General features: G+C 39.0%; 3 protein-coding genes across 11 annotated transcripts; 1 reads left to right on the forward strand and 2 right to left on the reverse strand.

Annotated features, from left to right (window-relative positions):
- Positions 1 to 1719: 1719 nt before the first annotated feature.
- Positions 1720 to 5837, forward strand: LOC144704232 (Sterile alpha motif (SAM) domain-containing protein). Its single transcript, XM_078576574.1, has 6 exons — positions 1720 to 1992; positions 3600 to 3667; positions 3767 to 4086; positions 5182 to 5256; positions 5342 to 5404; positions 5613 to 5837. Exons 1-6 carry the CDS (start codon positions 1883 to 1885, stop codon positions 5658 to 5660), a joined length of 684 nt encoding a protein of 227 aa, XP_078432700.1. The 5' UTR covers positions 1720 to 1882; the 3' UTR covers positions 5661 to 5837.
- On the reverse strand, positions 5782 to 10285 carry LOC144704233 (ER lumen protein-retaining receptor-like). The gene is made up of 6 exons (XM_078576575.1): positions 9990 to 10285; positions 8612 to 8877; positions 7454 to 7569; positions 6151 to 6224; positions 5991 to 6054; positions 5782 to 5904 (listed from the first exon to the last, which is right to left on the reverse strand). Exons 1-6 carry the CDS (start codon positions 10078 to 10080, stop codon positions 5868 to 5870), a joined length of 648 nt encoding a protein of 215 aa, XP_078432701.1. The 5' UTR covers positions 10081 to 10285; the 3' UTR covers positions 5782 to 5867.
- A 650-nt stretch (positions 10286 to 10935) lies between these two features.
- On the reverse strand, positions 10936 to 13510 carry LOC144704891 (uncharacterized). 9 transcript variants are annotated; one of them, XM_078577467.1, is made up of 4 exons: positions 12849 to 13362; positions 12554 to 12742; positions 12238 to 12392; positions 10936 to 11665 (listed from the first exon to the last, which is right to left on the reverse strand). In XM_078577467.1, the coding sequence occupies exon 4, from the start codon at positions 11646 to 11648 to the stop codon at positions 11043 to 11045; it is 606 nt and encodes a 201-aa protein (XP_078433593.1). In that variant the 5' UTR covers positions 11649 to 11665; positions 12238 to 12392; positions 12554 to 12742; positions 12849 to 13362; the 3' UTR covers positions 10936 to 11042. The 9 variants fall into 9 exon arrangements, with proteins under 9 accessions (XP_078433593.1, XP_078433589.1, XP_078433595.1 ...); XM_078577463.1 differs by lacking the exons at positions 12554 to 12742; positions 12849 to 13362 and adding an exon at positions 13407 to 13510 and having other exon boundaries at positions 12238 to 12365; XM_078577469.1 differs by lacking the exons at positions 12554 to 12742; positions 12849 to 13362 and adding an exon at positions 13407 to 13493.
- Between the last annotated feature and the right edge of the window lie 6957 nt (positions 13511 to 20467).

Here is a 20467-nt window from a genome sequence, read left to right on the forward strand (position 1 = left end):
TATATTTAAAGATAATCAGAAAGTAGGATGTTGGGATGGATTGATAGCGTTAAAGGTAAGGATGATATTAATATAGGTGGTGAAGAAATAGATAAGACTGATAAGATACATATAGTAGTAAGATACTACTGAGAGAAGGTAATATGGTAGTTATTTAATTAATAGTAAGGTGCATCTTAGATAAGAGGTAGGTATAATAATAATGAATAATAAGACTTAATTAGATACTGAAGAGTAACTTTATTTTTACAAATAATTAAGAAGTTACTTAATAGGAATAATGATTTTAATAAGAGGAAAGAAGAAAAAAATTAATCGGAGAAAAATTTTTACAGGCAGGGAGAGGTTATTTGGAGAGATATTTATATCTTCTAAGAGTTGAAGGTTAAGATTAAGATATTTAGGTACGGGAATAGGGATTATTCTAGTTTATACCATAATTAATTAGCTAGATAGATATACAGAGATTAAGAGAAGATAGAGAGACTAATAGGAGTATTCAGAATAGATATACATAATTAATAGGTTGATTATAATAGTATATTATTGTTTATATACATGTTGTAGTTACTATATAGTTATATAGGTGTATTTATATTTTTTATATTTTATTTTTTTATAGCTAAAATTTGAGAGAATTAAGGGAAATTCTGTCGACACTCTAGATGTGCTCGATAGAGCCAGATAGAGATCAAAATCAGAGATATTCTCTTATATTCAGATACATATACATTTTATAAGTTTTTTAAAACATAAATAGAAAGGGACTTATATAAATCGATGAGTATTTCTCGAATACACAGTAGGTGCTTGATAAAATGTCAAAACAAAATGGTAATGATTGAACATGATGAAATCAATCTAAAAGTACGTCTTTAACTGAAGGTATGAAAACAGTCAAGAATATGGACTCAAGATCTACCCAAGAAGGTTCATGAACTAACCTGAATGGCCTTGATTCAGATGGTCGGAGATTGGGGACACTAATCGCCGCCCCCTAGCCTCGGCGTGTTTCTCCTCCCACGTTCCTAAGTGCTGGTGTGAATCCTAAGCCTCCTAGGGAGCCGCCTTGGGTGTCCTGAGCAAGTGGAGAGGTGTCACTCGTCTCCCTTGCTCGTTTCGCCACCGAATGGGTCTCCCACCGCATCAAACTCTATTGAGAGATAGTGAAATTAGGGACCTTTGGGCCCATTAATAGCTTGGGAAGGACCTCCCAGGCCAGTTGATGGAGGGGGACGGCCCTGGGGTCTTCCCTGGTCATCAGATGGCCTTGGCCAGGGGCAAAAATCATCGTTCAGTGATGTGACAACCGCCAAGGGCAGGGATGGACGGAACTGTCCCTATCCATCTAATCCCCTTTATATGGGGTCTAATGGCTACGATTAAATCACAGCCATGGACCCATGTAAAAATGAAGATAATATCAGTAAAACGAAGCAAAAATGGCCTTCAGATGTGTATTTTCTCATGACTCATTTTGGCTTCATCAGTTACACAACCTTATTGGCCCAAACTCTGGTATTGAAGAATGAGATCACTTTTTCATTCAATCTTAGCGCACATGTGAGAAGGAAACTTAGTAGCTTACATTCATAATGTTTTTTAAACTATATACTAAAACCATATTCATTGTGTTTTTTATAATTCATTCATTGTGGGCTTATTTTTATCTGGATATTTAAAGAAGGCCCAACTTGCACAAATTTCCTGCCCTAGAAGTTCATCTATAGATGATCTCCGACTGTTGTCGTTGATCGGTTCTTCGTTGGTCTAGGGTTCGTCGTGGGTCTTCTTTGATCGGATTCTCTCTTCAATCGAGCACTTGGGCTTTGCGTGGAAGAGCGTGACAAGAAGAGATCGAGGTTGGCCCGAGCGGGTCGCCATGTATGCGGACCAGGTGGCCACCGGAAGGAAGCTTTCGGTGAAGGACCGGCTTCAGGGGTCTGCTGGGACAAGCTCGGGAAGCGGCAGGCAATTTGCTGGGGTTAAGAGGTTAGATCTGTGCCCTAGCTAGGTCTAGTTTCTTTCTTTGTTTGTTCTTCATTGTTGCTGGTGACCCCATGTTCGTGGGTTTTGATGGGTTTATCGTGTTTTTAAATATTAGAGTTGCATAATTAGGATGTAATCGTTGCTGAAAACATCTTGGAGCATCGACCATTTGCGATATGAGTTATGTTTTACTCATCGGAACGTTGTTGTTGTCAGTTTTGAAAGTGCGTCGTTGTAAGGAAGCGATGCCATCCTGACAGAACTGTATAAGATCGTTGTGAAGTGAATTAGAGTGTTTGATCTCGTTCTAATTGGGGAGGATTTGTATGATTTCTATTGTTTAGAAAAGTCATTCATTATGCTTCTAAATTATAAAAAAGTGTGCTTAATCTTTCTACTCCTTGATGATAGAAGCAGACATATAGCCTAAATTTTTAAGGAGATTTTGAGATTCGATTCCCTCTTTAAATGAGTGGCGTTTGAGAATCGCTTATATATTGTTGCCCGCGCTTTCCTGTCAGTTATTTACCTGGATGCCTGGATATCCGTTTTCATTCATTTCAGTATTCAGCTGAATCATAGATTGAATTTTCATGCGGTTTGTTTTATATTCTCTATTGGGCGCGGCATTTTAAAATGGTGTCATCCTGTGGGTCCTTTGTTGATATGGACCGATCTGATTACTCGTTGAATGGTTTCCAAATTAATCAAAAAATTGGCGAACCTTTCATGATCAAATTCATCATGAATTAGTCTGCTTAGGCTCAATCTTTGAAGCTTATAATGCGGACTCAGTTTTAAAGTCATTTATGTGAAAAGATAAGTGGTGAGAATAAATGAAAGGAAACCTGATGTTCCCTTTGTAGTTTCAATCGAAGTAAAGATTAGGCCATTTAATATTTGGGAATATATTATTTCTTTAACGAGTAAACTGTTAACCTGAAAGTGTCTAAAATGGTATTAGTCGTTATCCTTGGTATTTCCTTGTTTTGGAAAGGCTTGTCGTCATCATCCATGGTAGACCCATGATGACGTTGATGATATCATCATTGATGGTAGGATGTTTAGGACGATTATGAAGCTGGAGTTTGTCAAATTCATTGTCATTGTTACTCCTGTACTCTCACCAGGGTTGCAGGCTCCGACGAATTCATCATCATCGTTATCCATGAAGGAATGTCGATGAACAAAAAATGAAACTTTGTTGCCAATCATGGTCGACTCAGCTGAAGGACAATGACGGTTGAATGTCGAAGACATCAATAATGTCGAGCTCTTTCAAAAAAAATGATGATGCCAAGTCTCCCTCCATCATCATCGTCGTCGTCGTCGTCTGCTTGTGATCATCACTTCTATCCTCTCATTAGGTTTGACGGGCGATGGCACATTCGTAATAGTCAGTCATCCCTAATCTTGTCATCATCATCAGTGTTGGAGAGTGGATGAATAACTATGGCGATGACCATTCGTCATCATTGCGTCATTGTTATCATCTAATTATCATCTAATTCGGATTTATCAAAAATAAAGGGTGGTGTTCTTTTCTCCCTCTCTGCACACATGTACAAATCAATATCTTTACTGATATCCGGAGAGATAATTCATTACAGGCAACGAGCAGAGGATTCAAAATGGAAACACGACCTTTACATGGACGCAGAGGGACCTCGATCTTCAAGTACTACCTTCCCAAAGTATTTTATATTTTCCCAATCACAGAAATTCCCTTCAATTGTTGGCATTAAGTTTTTTGAATTTTCAAATTTTGGAAATGGAGGGCCGAGATTGGGCGATCTCCGTCTTAAACTCCAGAGAAGTGGCTCAGACCGGTCCCAGAGGGGAGGGAGGAATCCGGGCGACGTGAGGGACCTTAGAGAGAAGCTTTCAGGCCCGATGCAGCCGCCCGCTGGTAATTCTCAAGCTCCATTGAAGTTGTCTAAGGCAGTGCCAGCTGCCGCTACGGTGTCATCGGTCACCAAGACGGCGAGGAATGGTCCTCAACCTCCTGCGCAGTCTGCCGTCGAGACGAAGAAGGTTGTCGGCTCTGGTCCCACTCCCTCCTTGGCCGTCACAAAAAAGAAAACAACTCAACAAAAGGTATCTCTCTTAATTTCAATCTGTTTGTGTATGTATGTGTATTTATGAAATTATATATTATTCTATCCTTAAATCCTATTTACCTTTCTACCCCTGTCTGTCCAAATCTCTCTCTCTCTCTATACTTTATATGTTGTCCCTCGACCTTCGTATCTCTTTCTGTCCATGTCTTTTGACATTTATATGCTTGTGCAAGTATATGTTGTGTGTTCTGTCACTTAATCCTACGCCCCCTTCCCCTGTCTGTCTGAATTTCCCTGTCTGTTTCATGTGATAAAACTCTATATATTATTTCTGTTTCTCTAAATTTACCATTCTACCCCTGTCTGTCCAAATCTCTCTCTCTCTCTACTTTAAATGTTGTCCCTCGACCATCGTATCTCTCTCTGTCCATTTCTCTTGACATTTATATGTTTGTGCAAGTATATGTTGTGTTCTGTCACTTAATCCTATGCCCCCTTCCCCTATCTCTCTGAATTTCCCTGTCTGTTTCATGTGATAAAACTCCATATATTATTTCGGTCTCACTAAATTTATGTATTTTTTGTGTGAACGTATATCCATGGTTCCATCCTCTTTTCTCCAAAATCTATGGTTCTATCATTTAATTGTATGCCCCCCTGTTTCATGTGATATCTGCCTATTAACCATCATCTCTCTTTCTCTACAAATAAATGTCCCATGTATGAACATATATGCATGCTTTTGCCTTTTATTCCTTCGCCTCTTCCTATTTCGTATTTTATCTCTGTTGCCCATCATCCCTCTCTCCATGCCTCTCTCTAAACATTATACATAGTTCTGTGAACATATATGCACCGCTCTATCCGTAAATCCTATTTCTTTATTTCATTTTCTATGCCTATCGACCATCATCTCTCTCTCTCTTTCTCTCGATATTTTTATATTTCCTTTGTTTTGAATCAATCCATTGTGCTATCCTTCAACCCTACATCGCCTCTCCCATCTATTCAAATCTCCCTGTTTTAAATGCTATCTATGCCTGTCGACTCTCATCTCTCTCTCTAGTTTCTTCCTAACTAGATTAGATCCAAGTTATTCATTTGCAAATCTGACGTAGCCGAAACCACGCAGGCCGAGGAATCAGTCGACCAGTTTCTTAAATCTCTAGGCCTGGACAAGTACCTGATAACCTTCCAGGCAGAAGAAGTATGGAACATGCTCTTGGGAGAAGAGAGAGAGATAATAGTTTTGAATCATCTTGCATAACATGTCATTCACTTGATGGTTGCAGGTGGATATGGCCGCCCTGGTTCACATGACTGATGAGGACCTAAGAGCCCTCGGCATACCCATGGTACTTCAATTCCTCTAATTTTGATTCCACATATCGAGACCAGAATGATGCTAACCACAATGTTCATAAACTAAATTCCTAACCTTGAGTTAATGAAACACAAAGTTTTGATATATTTTTCTGGCTGGTTCTAGAATTCTACTAATTTCTTATGTTTTTCTTTTTTTTTTGAAAGTTCTACTAAATTCTGATGTTTTTCTTTTACCAGGGTCCCAGGAAGAAGATTAGGCTGGCCCTTGATTCAAGAAGATCCTAGGGTTGTGTTTTGTTTCTCTCTCTATCTTGCTGCCTTTCTCTCTCTCTGGGTGCATCAGGCCTCATCCACACTACACTTGTAAGTCAAAGGCCTGTGCTGGGGCTTTATTTTTAGAGTCAACTGCTAGAACTCAAATTTCTGGTATTTTCAATGAAAGAAAATTGTCCTACAAAATAATACACCTTCGAGATTACAGTATTGATTCCTCTAGGCTGGCAGCTGGAGCTTCACGTTGTTCTTCCAGCTGTAGAATGTTTGAATAAATTTTATTATTCGTTTATTGGTATACAAAAATAGAATATTAAAAACTGTAAAAGAGACTGGAATTACCTCTGAAAATAGTAGTAGAAGAAATCAGCGTAGATGAGTGTCTGAACGAGGCCGGAAATCCACGCTAAGAAGATAAATTAAAGATTAATTCAGAGATTGATCGGATTTTTAATAATAACGAATGGTAAGAAAGAGAAATTAAAAGTAATAAGAATCTTACTTATCCAGTGAACGTAGTGGGGCTCGGTGAAGTATCGGTAGACCCAGTTCATGATGTACAGTGCTCGATAAGCCCTGGTAAGATAATTAATTAGAACTAAAGACAGCGGATGGTGAGGATTAGAGACGCTCAAAGACCCAGAAGAGAGGTAGAGAGAGACCCAAAGCAAAGGCAGGAGAGAGAGAGATAGAGAGAGGACAGAGAGGAGAAATATGGAGAGAAAAGGAGAGAGAAGGGACAGAGAGAGAAATAAGGAGAGAGAGAGGACGGAGAGAGGAGAGAAGGAGAAATGAGTAGAGAGAGAGGGGACAGAGAGGAGAGAAGGAGAGATAAGTAGAATGAGAGATGACAGAGAAAGGAGAGGAGAAATAAGGAGAGATAGAGAGGACAGATAGGTAAGAGGAGAATTAAGGGGAGAAAAGAAGAGAGAGAGAGAGAGGACAGAGAGAAATGAGAAGGAGAAATAAGGAGAGAAAAGTAAAGAGAGAGAGGGGACAGAGAGAGAGAGAGAGAGAAGGAGAAATAAGGAGAGATAAGTAGAGAGAGAGAGGGGACAGAGAGAGAGAGGAGAAATTAGGAGAGAGATAGAGAGGACAGATAGGGGAGAGGAGAAATAAGGAGAGAGATAGAGAGGACAGATAGGGGAAAGAAGGAGAAATAAGGAGAGATAAGGATATATATAGGGAGAGAGAGAGGAGAGAGATGGAGAGAGAAGACAGAGAGAAAAGAATAGAGAGAGAAAAATAAATAAGGAGAGAGGAGAGAGAAAGAGAACTAGGGAGAGATAAGGAGAGAGAGAGAGAGAGAGAAAGATATATATAGAAAGATCAGGAGTGAGATGGAGAGAGAAGACAGAGAAGAGCATGGAGAGAGAAAGAGAAATAAGGAGAGATAACAAGAGAGGAGAAATAAGGAGAGATCAGGAGAGACAAGAGAGAGGAGGAGAAATAAGGAGAGATCAGGAGAGACAAGAGAGAGGAGGAGAAATAAAGAGAGAGAGAGGACAGAGAGGAGAGAGAAGACACAGATAGAGCAGCCAGGAGGAATAAGGAGATATAAGGGGGTGGAGAGAGAGAGAGAGAAGACAGATGGAGAAAGAAGACAGTGAGAGGAGAGAGTGGACACAGAGAGAGCGAGAGAGGAAAGAAAGAGTGATAGAGATAGATAGAGAGAGGAGAGAGATGGCGTCAAACCAAGGGCAGATCATGGGCAAATAAATAATGCCGCAAAATAGAAAGCACAGAAAGAGAAAAGTCATGGGTTAGGAGAGATTTTTTTATTTTTTAGAGTGAGAAAGACTTACCCAAGAAGGAAGACATATTGCCCAGTCAAATTATCAATATTCCTCGTCCTCTGCAACAACACCAGTTGGGGAAGTATAGCCACGGCTTCCAAGTACAACGAGAAGGCCCACATAACCTGTCCGTCAAAAGAAAACTCCAATGATTTTTCAGGATCAAATCAATTCCAGGACAATACTATCATACTTTCTGATTTGCCAAAATTTGAGATGAATCACTCGGATTCGAAGAAAAAGAATCACAGGTCAATTAAAGAAACAATTTTCGGCCGTCGTTTTTACTTCCCCGAAGTTGAATCCCTCGTTAATTTGAGATAATGAGAGATTCCAACTGGTTTTCAGGATCAAATAAATTCAGGATAATACTATCATGCTTTTTTGATTTGCCAAATTTTGAGATGAATCACTCGGATACGAAGAAGAAGAATAACAGGTCAACAATGGAAACTTCTAAAAAAGAAATTAAAGAATAATCTCCTAAAAATAAGTTTCGGCGGTTCTTACTTTCCCCCCAAATTTGAGATAATGAGAGATTCCAACGGTTTTCCCGGATGAAACAATTTCTAAGGTAACAGTATCATACTTTTTAATTAACCAAAATTTGAGATAAGCCACACGGATACGAGGAAGAAGAATAATATATCAATAATGCAGACTTTAGGAAAATAATTGAAAGAATAATTTCCTAAAAACACGTTTTGGTTGTTTTTACTTTCCGGAAGTTGAATCCCTCGTTAATTTGGGATTATGAGACATTCCAACGGTTTTTTCAGAATGAAACAATTTTTAAGGTACTACCATCGTGCATTTTAATTTACCAAAATTTGAGATAAATAAATAGAATAGAAAGAAGAACCATCACACGTCAATGATGCAGACTTTTAGAAAGAAATTAAAGAATGATCTCCTACGAAAACAACTTTCGCCAGTTCTTTACTTCCGGGAAGTTGAATCCCTCATTAATTTGAGATAATGAGATTCCAACGTTTTTTCAGGATCAAATAAAGTCCAGGATAATACGATCATGCTTTTTCATTTACCCAAATTCGCGATAAATCACTCGGATATGAAGGAGGAGAAGAATCACAGGTTAATAATGCAGACTTTAACAAAGGAAATCAAAGAATAATCTTCTAAAAAACAAGTTTCGGCTGTTCTTACTTCCCGGAAGTTGAATCTGTCATGAATGAGAAGGGCCAAAACCAAGCAGGCAAGCACTAGGAAAACGTGGCGAAAAGTGTCTTGATCTCTGTCGTATGATCTCTGAACTATTCTATGCCGCCTCATGTACCATATGATCATGAAAGAGCTCCCCAAGAAGATTAACTTCATCGTGGTGTTATACACGGAAATGAAGGTGGTGAAGAGATCCAAATATCGAGCACAAAAAACTATGGCATAAAGCTCCTGCGTCTTCAACGATATCCCTTCGATGACCAGAAAATATAAAATTAAAAAACCGACGGAATTAGCAGCAACCCAAATAAATCATTTCAATCCAGGAAGTCTTGGTCAGTCGTCAAGTATAAGAATGATTTATTTTTCATTATACGGGACTGATTCCAAATGCGTTTTCATCTTATTTGTGGAGCTGGAAGAGATCTAATATCATAGTCAGAATTAATGGAAATGCTCATGTTATCAAGAGATGAAGTTTCGAGCACTTTGAAACAAAAAAAATTTCTACGCTATTAAAATTATGGTTCGGATATTGATCTAATTTTTATATACTTTTCCAATCGATCTGATCTTGATCAGGGTTATTCGACTGATCACAGTGGATTGATCGATCGGGACTTTGATTTGTCTGAGCAATCCATTTGACAACAATCAGTGCAGATCGATCAACCAAATCTTTTAATCGCCGAACTTAACTTGAAGTAGGGTCTGAGCCTAATGATTAAACACCAGACAAAACAGAACTGTATACATTTTTTAACTGAACCGTATGCTAAAATGTATGAAACAGTCGGGATTTGTTTTTGCTGTGGTTGAGACACCATAGTGTGATAAAAATGCGAACCACAAAATCTCAAACAGAAAATTTCTTAGAATAATTGAGAAAGAAAATGAAGATTGCTAACATAATCTCTCATGACAGACTTTCAAGCTCTATCATCTCATTGCCCACCACCCATCAAACAAAAAATAGGATCAACGTTACTCCCTCCACACAGTCGCAGGTGAATGGATATCAACAGGATGTTCCTATCAAAGTCCTTCATTGGCGTCTCTTTTCATACAACTATAAACTTGAACGTCGAATTTTGGTGTGCGATAACATTCATCTTAATAAGAATAACTTGTCAATCACCGAGAAGCTGTCTCCGGGGTTCATATCAAACGATAAATTCTCATGCCCTCATCATTAGAATTCAGTCCCAATCTTGATTCATGAGTAATGCCGTGATCAATTTCTAGTACGCATTCCTCTTCAAAATAAATAAAATCCAACCCGCTAAATCCAGAAATCCGACCTAAAAACACCGGACACGGAAGAAACTAATCCTTCGCAAGAAAACCGAAAGAGGAAGCGTACCTGCGCATGATTTAATAGTGTGGATCTTCAAGAGCAGGACAATGACGCTCATCAGATGCGTCATGTCCCCCGCTAATCTGAAGATGTTCATCTTCGCTGAATTAGGCAAGACTCAGTCGACAATCTCGCCGATTTCCGCTGGCCGAGGACGAATCTACCGTCTCCAATACAAAATCGCTTCGCCGTTCTCTCTAATCTACTAGATCGACGAAGAATCGAACGAGAAGAAGAAGAAGAAGCTTTAGAGAGAGAGAGAGAGAGGAACTGGGAAAGCTTGTTCTGCCAAAAAGCGTTCCGCTGCGACGCGTGGCATCCTAGTAAACATGTTCCACCTGGACGCTTGTCTCTCCGGGGCCGATGCCACTCCACTTTATATTTTCTTTTTAGGCGCCTTTATTTAATTTTTTCTTGGGAAGGGAAATAATTAAATAAAGATGGCCTCCTACCATTTTTATTTAAAACTACACAAGTCTAATTATTTTAAGATCTCTCACAAGAGAATTTTCTTCTTTTCAATTTGGTCCAATTGATCGCCAGTCTTGGAACAGATTATTTTTTGTGATAATCAATTAAAAGTATTTTGCTCTTTTTAGTTAATTAAACCATTGTCAGAATTAATCATTAGAATTGCATATTTTTAGTTAATAAAGCCATAGTTAAAGATATATTTTTATTTATATTCAGGGTCAACAGTCAACACAAGTTTCAGCATGGGTCAACGGTCAATGGCAACAGACTCAACCCTCTATATTGGTATTAGGGCGACACTTCGTTAATGCTTTCATTAGCAGCGAAAGTGCTTTCTGAACCTTAATGAGATTCCTGATTTCCTCGAGCCAACTCTGTTTTGGCATTGAGACGGGCGAGTTTACGAGCGGGTTATGAAGTCAGAATGTTAACGTCATCCTCAACCGCCATACGTCATGAGTAACTTTGACAATTGATCGACAATTTACCAGTTTTGACCGAAGGAAAAGGATCAAGTTAGAAATGCAGGACCGGGTTTGTGTTCAAGAAAGTTGAAGAACAGAAGGAATTACCCGGTTGGAGAGCTCAGAAGATGTCGAGGATCTCAAGGATGAAGCCGTTGCAGAGAGGGCAGTTGCCACGGCTGACCCAGAGCTCCCGGGAGCAGAGGCGGCAGAAGGTGTGCCCACAAGGGATAAACGCCGCCCCCTTGTGCCGCACCATGCACACGCAGCACTTGACATACATCCTCTCGCCGCCGTCCTCCCCTCTGTGCTCCCCCTCCTCGTCGTCGTCTTCGGCTTTCTCCGGCTGACCTCCTTCCTCCAGCAACCCTGAGACTGCTGCCCCCGGCCGGGGTCCCTGATTGTCCGTCTGCTCCAGCAGTGCCATTAGAGACATCCTAGGCTGCCCTGGTGGTGGCCCGTTGACCTCAGGCCTGTTGACCTCAGGCCCGTTGGGCTGGTTCCTGAGGCGGTCTTTGAAGGGTCTCCAGTTGGTCCTGCCATCATCCTCGTCTCGGATGATGTCCATGAGCGTTAGGCCGGCGGCAGGAGCCGAGGAGGTTGCACGGGCTTCTCCAGCAGAATTTGATCTGAGCTTCTCCACACCGATCACCGTCCCGAGGGAGAGGCTCGGGCCCCGGTCGGAGCTCCGCCGCCGGAGACTGGAGCTCCGCCGTGATTCATCCATCCTCTAACAGGAAATTACTGGTGCAAAGTAACAAGAAGGATGAGTAGGGTTCCGACACTGGTCAACGTCCTCGGTCCTTCTTGACATTGACGATGGCAGTGATAAATTTTGGATGATGGACAGTTGACTGCGATGTTGACTAGACCACCAACTATCATTGACCATGAAAATGACATTTACGGAAAATTTTTCAATTGGCAACATCAGTCATGCCAATGCCAAAATCAATAACCTTTGTTGACGGATCGTTGACGTTAACGAGCTCATTGACAAATGTCAAACACTCGTCATTGTCTTCCAGAATAGCGGAACACTAACGATGACTTTCAAGGAAAATTGACTTCAACGTTGACAGATTGCTGACGTTGATGCTCTCGTTGACAAATGTCAACCACTCATCAACTTCCTCGTCATCATCTTCCAGAATAGCGGAACACTAAGGATGACTTTAAAGGAAAATTGACTTTGATACACATTGGCAAATATCAACCACTCGTCAACTTACCCGTCCTCGTCATCCGGACGAGTTGAACAAAATTTCAAACGAAATTTTGGCGGGAAAGTAAATTCAAATGAGGAGAAATCTGACCTCTGAGCAACGACGGGTTTCTTGTGCCCTTGGATGGAGGGACGATGGAAGTAGGAGAGAGTCGAGGATGATCATCGGAAGCCTCTGGAGGAGGCAGCGAAGAAGAGACGGTCCTCTTACTCCGTCTCCTGCGAGCGATCAAAGACTAGAGATATCTGAGGATGAAACAAATTCGAAAAATCATAAGATCTGAGGGAAGACCTCGACATCAAACATGAGACATCTGGCTGAGCCGGTCACGATCGAAAATCGATTTATATATATGAATATGAGAATGAAACAAATCCAAAAATCATCAGGTCTTTGGGCGACTAACTCCGTGAAAGTAGAGAAAACCTGATCGGACCGATCACAGACGAAGAATCTTTCACTTGGATATACCGATGCCTAATGTGGTCACTATAAACGCGAGGATGGAGCAAATTGAGAGTTCATCAGATCTGAGGGCGAATCTCTCCGTTAAAACCACAGATTTCTCGCCGAGTCGATCGTAATCGAAGAACTTCTGAAGAGGAGATAGCGATACGTTACGCACTAAATATACGTGTGCGTATATATAATTGAAACAAATTCTAAAATGTCAGATATGAAGGTAAATCTCTCCGTCCAACCAGAGAAATCTGGCCGAGCCGAGGTCGAAGAATCTCTCTCCAGGAGCCATCGAAACCCAAAGCGACAGATATAAAGCGTGAAGATGAAACAAATCCAAAAACCATCAGATCTGCAGGCGAATCTCTCCGCAAAAGCATAGAAAACTCGCCGAGCTGCTCACCATCCAAGAATCTCTCACCAGAGATAGCGATACCTAAACCGATGTATACTCGATACATAGTTGTATTAATGTGAGGACGAAAAAATCCAAAAATCATCAGATCTGCGTGCGAATCAATTCACCAAAGTCTAGAAAACTAGCCGAGCTGATCACCATCGAAGAATCTCTCACCAGAGATAGCGATACCTAAACCGATGTATACACTACGCATAATTTTATAAATTTGAGGACGAAAAAATCCAAAAAACATCAGATCTGCGTGCGAATCTCTCCACGAAAGCAGACAAAACTCCCCGAGCTGATCACTATCGAAGAATATCTCATTCGCACAAGAATCTTCAACTATTGATCGAATTTGAGAGACAGATCCAGAGAAACGCGATCGCAGCGATCATACCTCTGTTCTCTGTCCCCGTAGCGCTGCCGATGGAGAAACAATCAGGCGGGAGAAGAGAAGAAGAAGGTTACCGATGGGGAGAGAGCTTTCTAAAATAAGCTGTTACGACGCCGAAAATAATATATATACCGAACGGGAAATTACTATTTTTGACCGGCCGCTCCCGGTTTACAACCCCTACGCTTGTTGCATGACACCTGAGGAGGCGACCGGCAATCTCCGGTCAAAAAAGTCCGTTATGCCACGGCGGATCAGACTGTAGATTTGTAACTGCCGCTCGTCAATTATATTTCGTAATTTTCGCAATTCTGAGAAAATTAAAATTTATTTTTCATCTTCTTCAATAAATAACTTTTCTTTCATAATGCTCCCCCTTGAAGACGAGCTAGACACCTATTTAGCTTGAGAATAAGTAAAATTTTGTTGAAATTAATTATAAAATTTAATAGCACCTATTTTATTCAATAATAAAATCAAAGCATGCAGGGAATCATACACCATAACTTTTTTGCTTGAAAAGCTGTAATATGTAGAAAAAAAGAAGCTTGTTGCAAAGATAAGAGAAAGTGGTAACACCCACTTCTTTTGTGAACTCATTTATTTTTTTAGTATCTTTACATAGGGAAGGTTAATGATGTTGGCATTTAAATTTTCTCTGTTGAGATGACAGTTGATCTCCAATGGTTGCTTCGATCCGGTTGTATGCGGGCATGCACACTATTATTTGTAGAAATATTACTAAAATTGTATCAGAGTTATTGTGAACTTTGGGAAAGTAATTTTCACAACGGTTGGTGAGGAACAAACATTCGGATTTATGCAAATATTAATTGATTTCATGCAGTATATATTTATATGAGAATCTTCTCTGAGGTTGATTTGAATGGATTTAATCATCTAGGGGGACCTGAATCCATGAAATAAGGACTTAGAAATGATCACACAATGGGATGATTCAGATGACCCCAATTCAAAATTATATGGTGCAAGAATATCCAATCAAAGTTCAGAACAGAATGAATCACGAGAGATCACATACCCACTCAGAGAAAATAAATAATTATCTCTATCCTAAAATTATCTCAAAACTAATGTGACACAAGGTACCTCAGAGTGGGGAGCCAATAGCTTAGTTGTTCTAATGTCTAATGGAATTGCATGATGTTAGTCTGCAAATCCATTGAACAGTACAAAAGGAAAAGGAATGGTGTGGTAGACAGATGAAGGGATAGATATAGAACAATGATGGCAAAGGCAGTTTGGTGTTAGTAACCATTGGTGATCCCCACTATTGAGGCTTCTCATGCAACCATTGGTGATCCCCACTATTGGCAATGAAATCTTGTGCAGAAAACTTGTTTAACTGATCAAATTTTTTTAAATTGGATGAAGTTTCTGAAAGTTTTGATGTGAGATTATTATACATGAACATTTTTCCTGTGAACATGGGCTTGAATGAAGAAAGTTAGATTAGATAAGACAGAGGTAATAGACTGTTTTCTAGAAAGAACATAGAGAAGACATAGCAAGGGCCTTGAACTTTACCTTGTGTCCAATTCAGCACCATGTGACATTACAACTTCTCAATGTATGGCATACCAACTTATCCTCACTTTTAGGGTTCCCTTATCTAGATGTAGGGATCGCCCGTCCTGATACCAGTATCGGATTATGGTATCGAGATGGATGCTGTACTGGATACCAAAAATCAAATATTCGGTATCCGTTTTTTCTGATATCCGGATATCAGATACCGGTATTGGATATTGGTAGTTACAGTACCGATATCGGTATCCGTCTCGATGTCTTCATCTGCCTCCGTCTCACGGGGAGGATGACGATATCGAATATCGGAGTTGGATATCAGATTTCGATATCCAACTTAGAAGGGTTGTGTGTAAAAATATAATTATATCGTTATAGAGTTACGGTCGGAGAGGATTAACGTGGGCCAGCGGGTAAGCATTTCTAATTTAGTAAGTATCTCCTTTAATATATAAAGCTCAATTTTTTTTCTTCCATATGGGATAAAAGGATTCGGAGTTTAACATTAAGCTCCGAATCCTTCTGTCCCATACGGAAGAAAATAGAAATTTTGAACTGTATTTATTGAATGAGTTAGTTATGTGTTAAATTGATATATATATATATATATTAATATATTACGCATATAACGAGCTAATGATACAGTAATTATTTACTAAAATATTATAAGATAATTTAATATATATCCTAACTCGTTTAATATATACAGCTCAAAATTCTGTTTTCTTCCATATGTGATAATAGGATTTGGAGTTATCCCATATGGAAAAAAACCAAAAGTTTAAGCTGTATATATTAAACGAGGTAGAATATATATTATAAACACATGGCGTTGTCAGCATAAATTATCTTAAATGACAATAAATATTGATTTTTTCTGTTGATACCAGATACCGACATCCGGATACTGGTTTCGATATCCGGATATCGAAATCCGATATCCGTCTCGTTCTTACCCATTCGATATCCGTCTCCGATATCCGTCTTCACCTATTGGACGGATATCGTCTGATATTCGATATTTGATATCAGACACCGTCCCGTTTTTTTCAAATACCGGATATCAAATGTCCGATACCGGATATCGGATGGATATCGCACGGAAAATCCCTATCTAGAGGATCCCATGATTAGGGTAATGGTTGGTTCATGCCGTGATGTTCCCTAATCCGTATGATCTTAAGGCTTGGGATAAGACCCCCAAATTTTATCAGTTCTCCCCCTTTTTCCCTTTTATGTTTATCTCTCATTCCTCATCTTTGAAGAATCCTGGAAACCCCAAAAATTGTATTCTCTCTTGTATTTTCTAAGAAAATGGATCTCTTTCCCCCTTGTATCTTGAATGCTTTTAGCAATCTAGCCTTAAAAAAATGATAAATTAAACTCCAAGGAGAGTTAGGTGAGCAAAAAATTGATGATAGAAGCTGTCATAACAGCTTTCCTTCTTCCACCAAGGTCAACTAAGTAATGAGTAAATTCTATGTATTTAAACATAAAATTTAGCTTAGATAAAATATAACTTGATCCCAAATTATTGTGATGAAATTTCTGTGTCAATTAATCCTAAATTAGCCATTATTGGAAAGTTCATTATCTACATTAATCTTTATCATAGTCAAGTCTTATTTAGCACTCCTATTTGATCCATATCAGCTCTATTAGTTTTATTGACTAATACCATATGTTTGAGTAATTTACCCACTGTTCATCACAAACTCCAAAGACATCCTTGGATGTATAGGGTAGAAATAAGCTAAATATCTAAATTAAATAGGTTTTAATTGTCTTTGAGTCACCAGAATTTAGATAAGTCAGAATGATTAAGATGTATGACAATGGGGATAATATAAATGTTTAGTTGATTTAAAGTAATCCTATTTTTGCTAAAAAGGTTAAGACTTTAAAGTAATTCTATTTTTGCGAGAAAGTTGATGTGCCCTTTATGGATCCCAACTTGTCACTAGTTTTCCATTGTGGAAGAGAGGCCTATATTGAACCCCAACTTCTCCCTCGTCTCTCAACTGACTTGTAAAATTTTCTTTCAGATTTCTGGTAAGTACAAAAATATAATCTATCATGCCTTAGATTTTTCTCAATCTGTGATACTTTTGGATTCCATCATTTCACACAAATGAAAAGGAGGGTTACATTTAACAAGTATAGAAAGGGGGTTATCCGTCTGACTCTGATCAAATAGCTGAGATGTCTTGTGTCATTGAATAATTGCCATCAACCTGGGATCAGTTACTCCTGAACACTTACACACAATCTATTTGATTCTAGATTGAGCCGGTCTTATTGAGACAACCCAACAATTTTTGCTTATTTTGGACCATTCATTACAACCCATCCTGATTTTAAAACATGACATGATGGCCCACTTTTGTGACCCCCTTTCCCCCTCTGAACAACCCAATCTCTTCTTCATCGATATTTTAAGCCCAAATTTACTGTAAATAAACATAAATACAATTTTAAAATATGTATTCAAGTTCATAGAAGAAATATTAAAGTTGTTAAAAACTCTAAAATCCATATAAAACATAATGGCTCAAGGAAAATTCCACAATAGTTTGGGGCTCATGTCAGGCATATGGTTTTGCACTTAATTATATGAAAATAATATCACAGTGCAAATAACATGTTTTTTCCTGAATAATATAATGACGGATTAAAGAAATGATAATGTGATTATTTCAGTTGTATGCATAAAGCAGTGGTAAATGACATAAATTCAAGATGTGTACAAAGATTACCATTTTTTATCAGTTTATTTCTCCTATCATATCAAAGGCAAACATCACTTCTTGACAGTACAATCATCATAGTGGCATTTTTTTGCATTCAGACAGTAAATATTTGAATTCCAACGATTAGGTATTAGTATTTCATAGCCAAAACTCAGGCATGCATCGACAAATTTTAATTTGTATACCAATTTTAAGTACTTAACACAACTGTGAAATGAATCAAATTGGTTGAAAGTTACATACAAATTATTTTGGTGAAGATGTTACCTAAAGAGAACCCATTATCCTTAGATGTTTAAAAGATCCCCTTAAATGAGAAATAGTACACAGTTATTTTCTACCTACATATTTTGATTTCCTTCTCAAGTATTGTAGGGAACATGAATGATTATGGTACACGTTTATAATGAGCAGTCTCTGTACTATGCTTTCATGCTAATCTTATCATTAATGTCCATTTCTTCGGACTTTATTATTGACATGATATGTGAATAATACTGAATATGACTAGAATTAATGATTTTTTAATGAGATTGGAATATGTAATGGGGCTGTAGGTCATATAGATCTTTCAGTTAGTTCCTTAATCTTGTATCAGTGATATCCTGGATCATATTTCTAAGCCCAGGTCCCTAAAATACTATTAGGGTCCCCAAGCCATAACTCACTAGATAGCATGGAAATGCAGAAGGATATCAAAGAGAAAAAAATAACTAATGGTCAGCTCTGGATGTTTTTGCCCCAAAATCCTCCTTTCAAATGCAAAGCATCACCTCCTGCAACTTTAAGAGTTAAAAAGTTGTTATCTTCATATCGACAAAGATATGAACATCAACTTTAGATGAATTTCAACCAGAGTTATCTTTGTATGTACTATGCAGTACCAAAGTCGTGGGACGAATGTATTAAAAATGGTTGAGAAACACTTTAAAATTTGAATATTTATCAAAAGTGGAATTACTCATTTATGTAAAATTCCTTGATATTTCTTCTTCATTAGCACATGCTTAAAATATTTTTCTAAAATACTAACACATTAGTTCCACACGATAATAGTCCTTTCCAAACTAATTTTATAAAGGAACATGTTGGGTTCTAGAGGCCTTGAGTTGGATGAACAAAACAAAACGATGCGCAGCGGAAGACTCTTTGCGAATCGAACGGCATCGACAAAAACCATTAAAACGATGTACCTTGCACGAATCTCATTCGTGATTTCTTCGATCCCAGAGCGAGACGAGTCGAGCTGCTCAAGTGCGCAGCCTCTAGACATATCCACGCAGTCCTCGGCGTGTCGGATCTCCTCCTTCTCGTTGACGAGCCCCGTTCTATCTCTATTGGCGTCGTTACGTCGTCTCGATCACATTAGGGATGGAGAGGGGGTGTGGGGAGAGTGGAGAAGAAGGGGAAAGGCCCCTGAACAATTCTGGCCTGGGTGAATTTCGTTCAGGGCCTTCCCCTATTTATACTAAGTGGGTATTTTTCATAAAAACCCCCAAAACTTAAGTATATCTTCCAACGTTCAAAAAGACCATTTGCGTGTGACCCTCTAGGCCCATGTATCAGTCTATTTAACGACTCCAACGGCCCAATAACCTTTATTGACCTTCCAAATTAATTAACAATATCATCATATAGATTAATTAACGTCGGATCGATTTAACCCAATCGATAGGTCGAGACTCCGACACGTGGGGTGCCAAGCTACACCTCGTGTCCTAGAAGATACAAAGGAGTGTTTATCGACTCACTCATGGAACCTGTTCATCATCGGATACCATGTATGTATAATCCCTCATCCACTTGACGCTCCTTGGACGACTTAGGGTATGGTCAACTGTCAAACCCTAATTGATCATCCGAGTTAGTACTGATGCATTCGGAAATCATCGGAGAACTCTTCTCCGATATTTCACTGCCTTGGCCAAGGACTTCATCGCATCATCTTCCTTGAGCTGTCACCTCTTATACCGAGGGTGGACGATCCCATCTTGACCACTCAATCGCCTTCGTGTACTTCTTGATGCACCCGAACTAAGACCGTTTAGAATCCCATGATTAGAGACTCGTTGGCCGTAGCCAAAGTACAACCGTCCGTCCACAAGATGTCTTTGGTGTCTCAGGTCTAAGGACCACTTACACAACCGTGACGTGAATCAACTTGATTGACAGTTCGGTATAATACCATTCAGGGATTCGTACGGATCAATTCAGTGAACTATTTCCACTAAAGAGCACCCACTATCTATCCTTAGTGTCGCCACACTAATGGCTACGGGACCGGCCATACTCATCATATAAGTGAGGCTAGATAGTGCTATTCTATCCGGATACTTCGATGTCCTTCTCGTGTATCCTTTAAATAGGAATGTTTAGAACACATGCTTAAAGACTAGTGATCTCCGTATTACGATCTCATCATAATTATCTAAGTCCGATCATGTATTCATGGACTTCATTATACGCATCACACGTGCACTATAATGAATATGTTCTATTAATGAATATGGAAGGAGATGTGGAATGTGTGATTGGCTTGCCAGCCACATATATTTCCATCAGTACAGACATCTGATCATAATGAAGACAGCACATATTTCACACCCGTTTTTCTATGATAAAAGTCTAATAAAATTTTCTAGTGCCTTCAAATGTTTGTGTGAGTATTTACCCTCAAATGGAATTTATAGTACCCAATGAATTCATCCCTTTTGGTAGTGAGACAAGACCCATGTATCATATATGTCAAATTACATCATATCCTCA

This window comes from Wolffia australiana, chromosome 6 (genome assembly GCF_029677425.1).
Source record: "Wolffia australiana isolate 7733 chromosome 6, ASM2967742v1".
Classification (NCBI taxonomy): Eukaryota; Viridiplantae; Streptophyta; class Magnoliopsida; order Alismatales; family Araceae; genus Wolffia; species Wolffia australiana.

Excerpts from the sequence above, each read along its gene's own strand:
- LOC144704233 (XM_078576575.1), bottom strand. The coding sequence starts at position 10,080 with ATGAACATCTTCAGATTAGCGGGGGACATGACGCATCTGATGAGCGTC. Across the intron at positions 6,225-7,453 it reads CAATATGTCTTCCTTCTTGG|GGCTTATCGAGCACTGTACA; the intron begins GTAAGTCTTTCT and ends TTATCTTACCAG. Across the intron at positions 5,905-5,990 it reads TTCTACTACTATTTTCAGAG|CTGGAAGAACAACGTGAAGC; the intron begins GTAATTCCAGTC and ends AACATTCTACAG.
- LOC144704891 (XM_078577463.1), bottom strand. The coding sequence starts at position 11,648 with ATGGATGAATCACGGCGGAGCTCCAGTCTCCGGCGGCGGAGCTCCGAC.
- LOC144704232 (XM_078576574.1), top strand. The coding sequence starts at position 1,883 with ATGTATGCGGACCAGGTGGCCACCGGAAGGAAGCTTTCGGTGAAGGAC. Across the intron at positions 3,668-3,766 it reads AGAGGGACCTCGATCTTCAA|GGCCGAGATTGGGCGATCTC; the intron begins GTACTACCTTCC and ends TTGGAAATGGAG. Across the intron at positions 5,405-5,612 it reads GAGCCCTCGGCATACCCATG|GGTCCCAGGAAGAAGATTAG; the intron begins GTACTTCAATTC and ends TTCTTTTACCAG.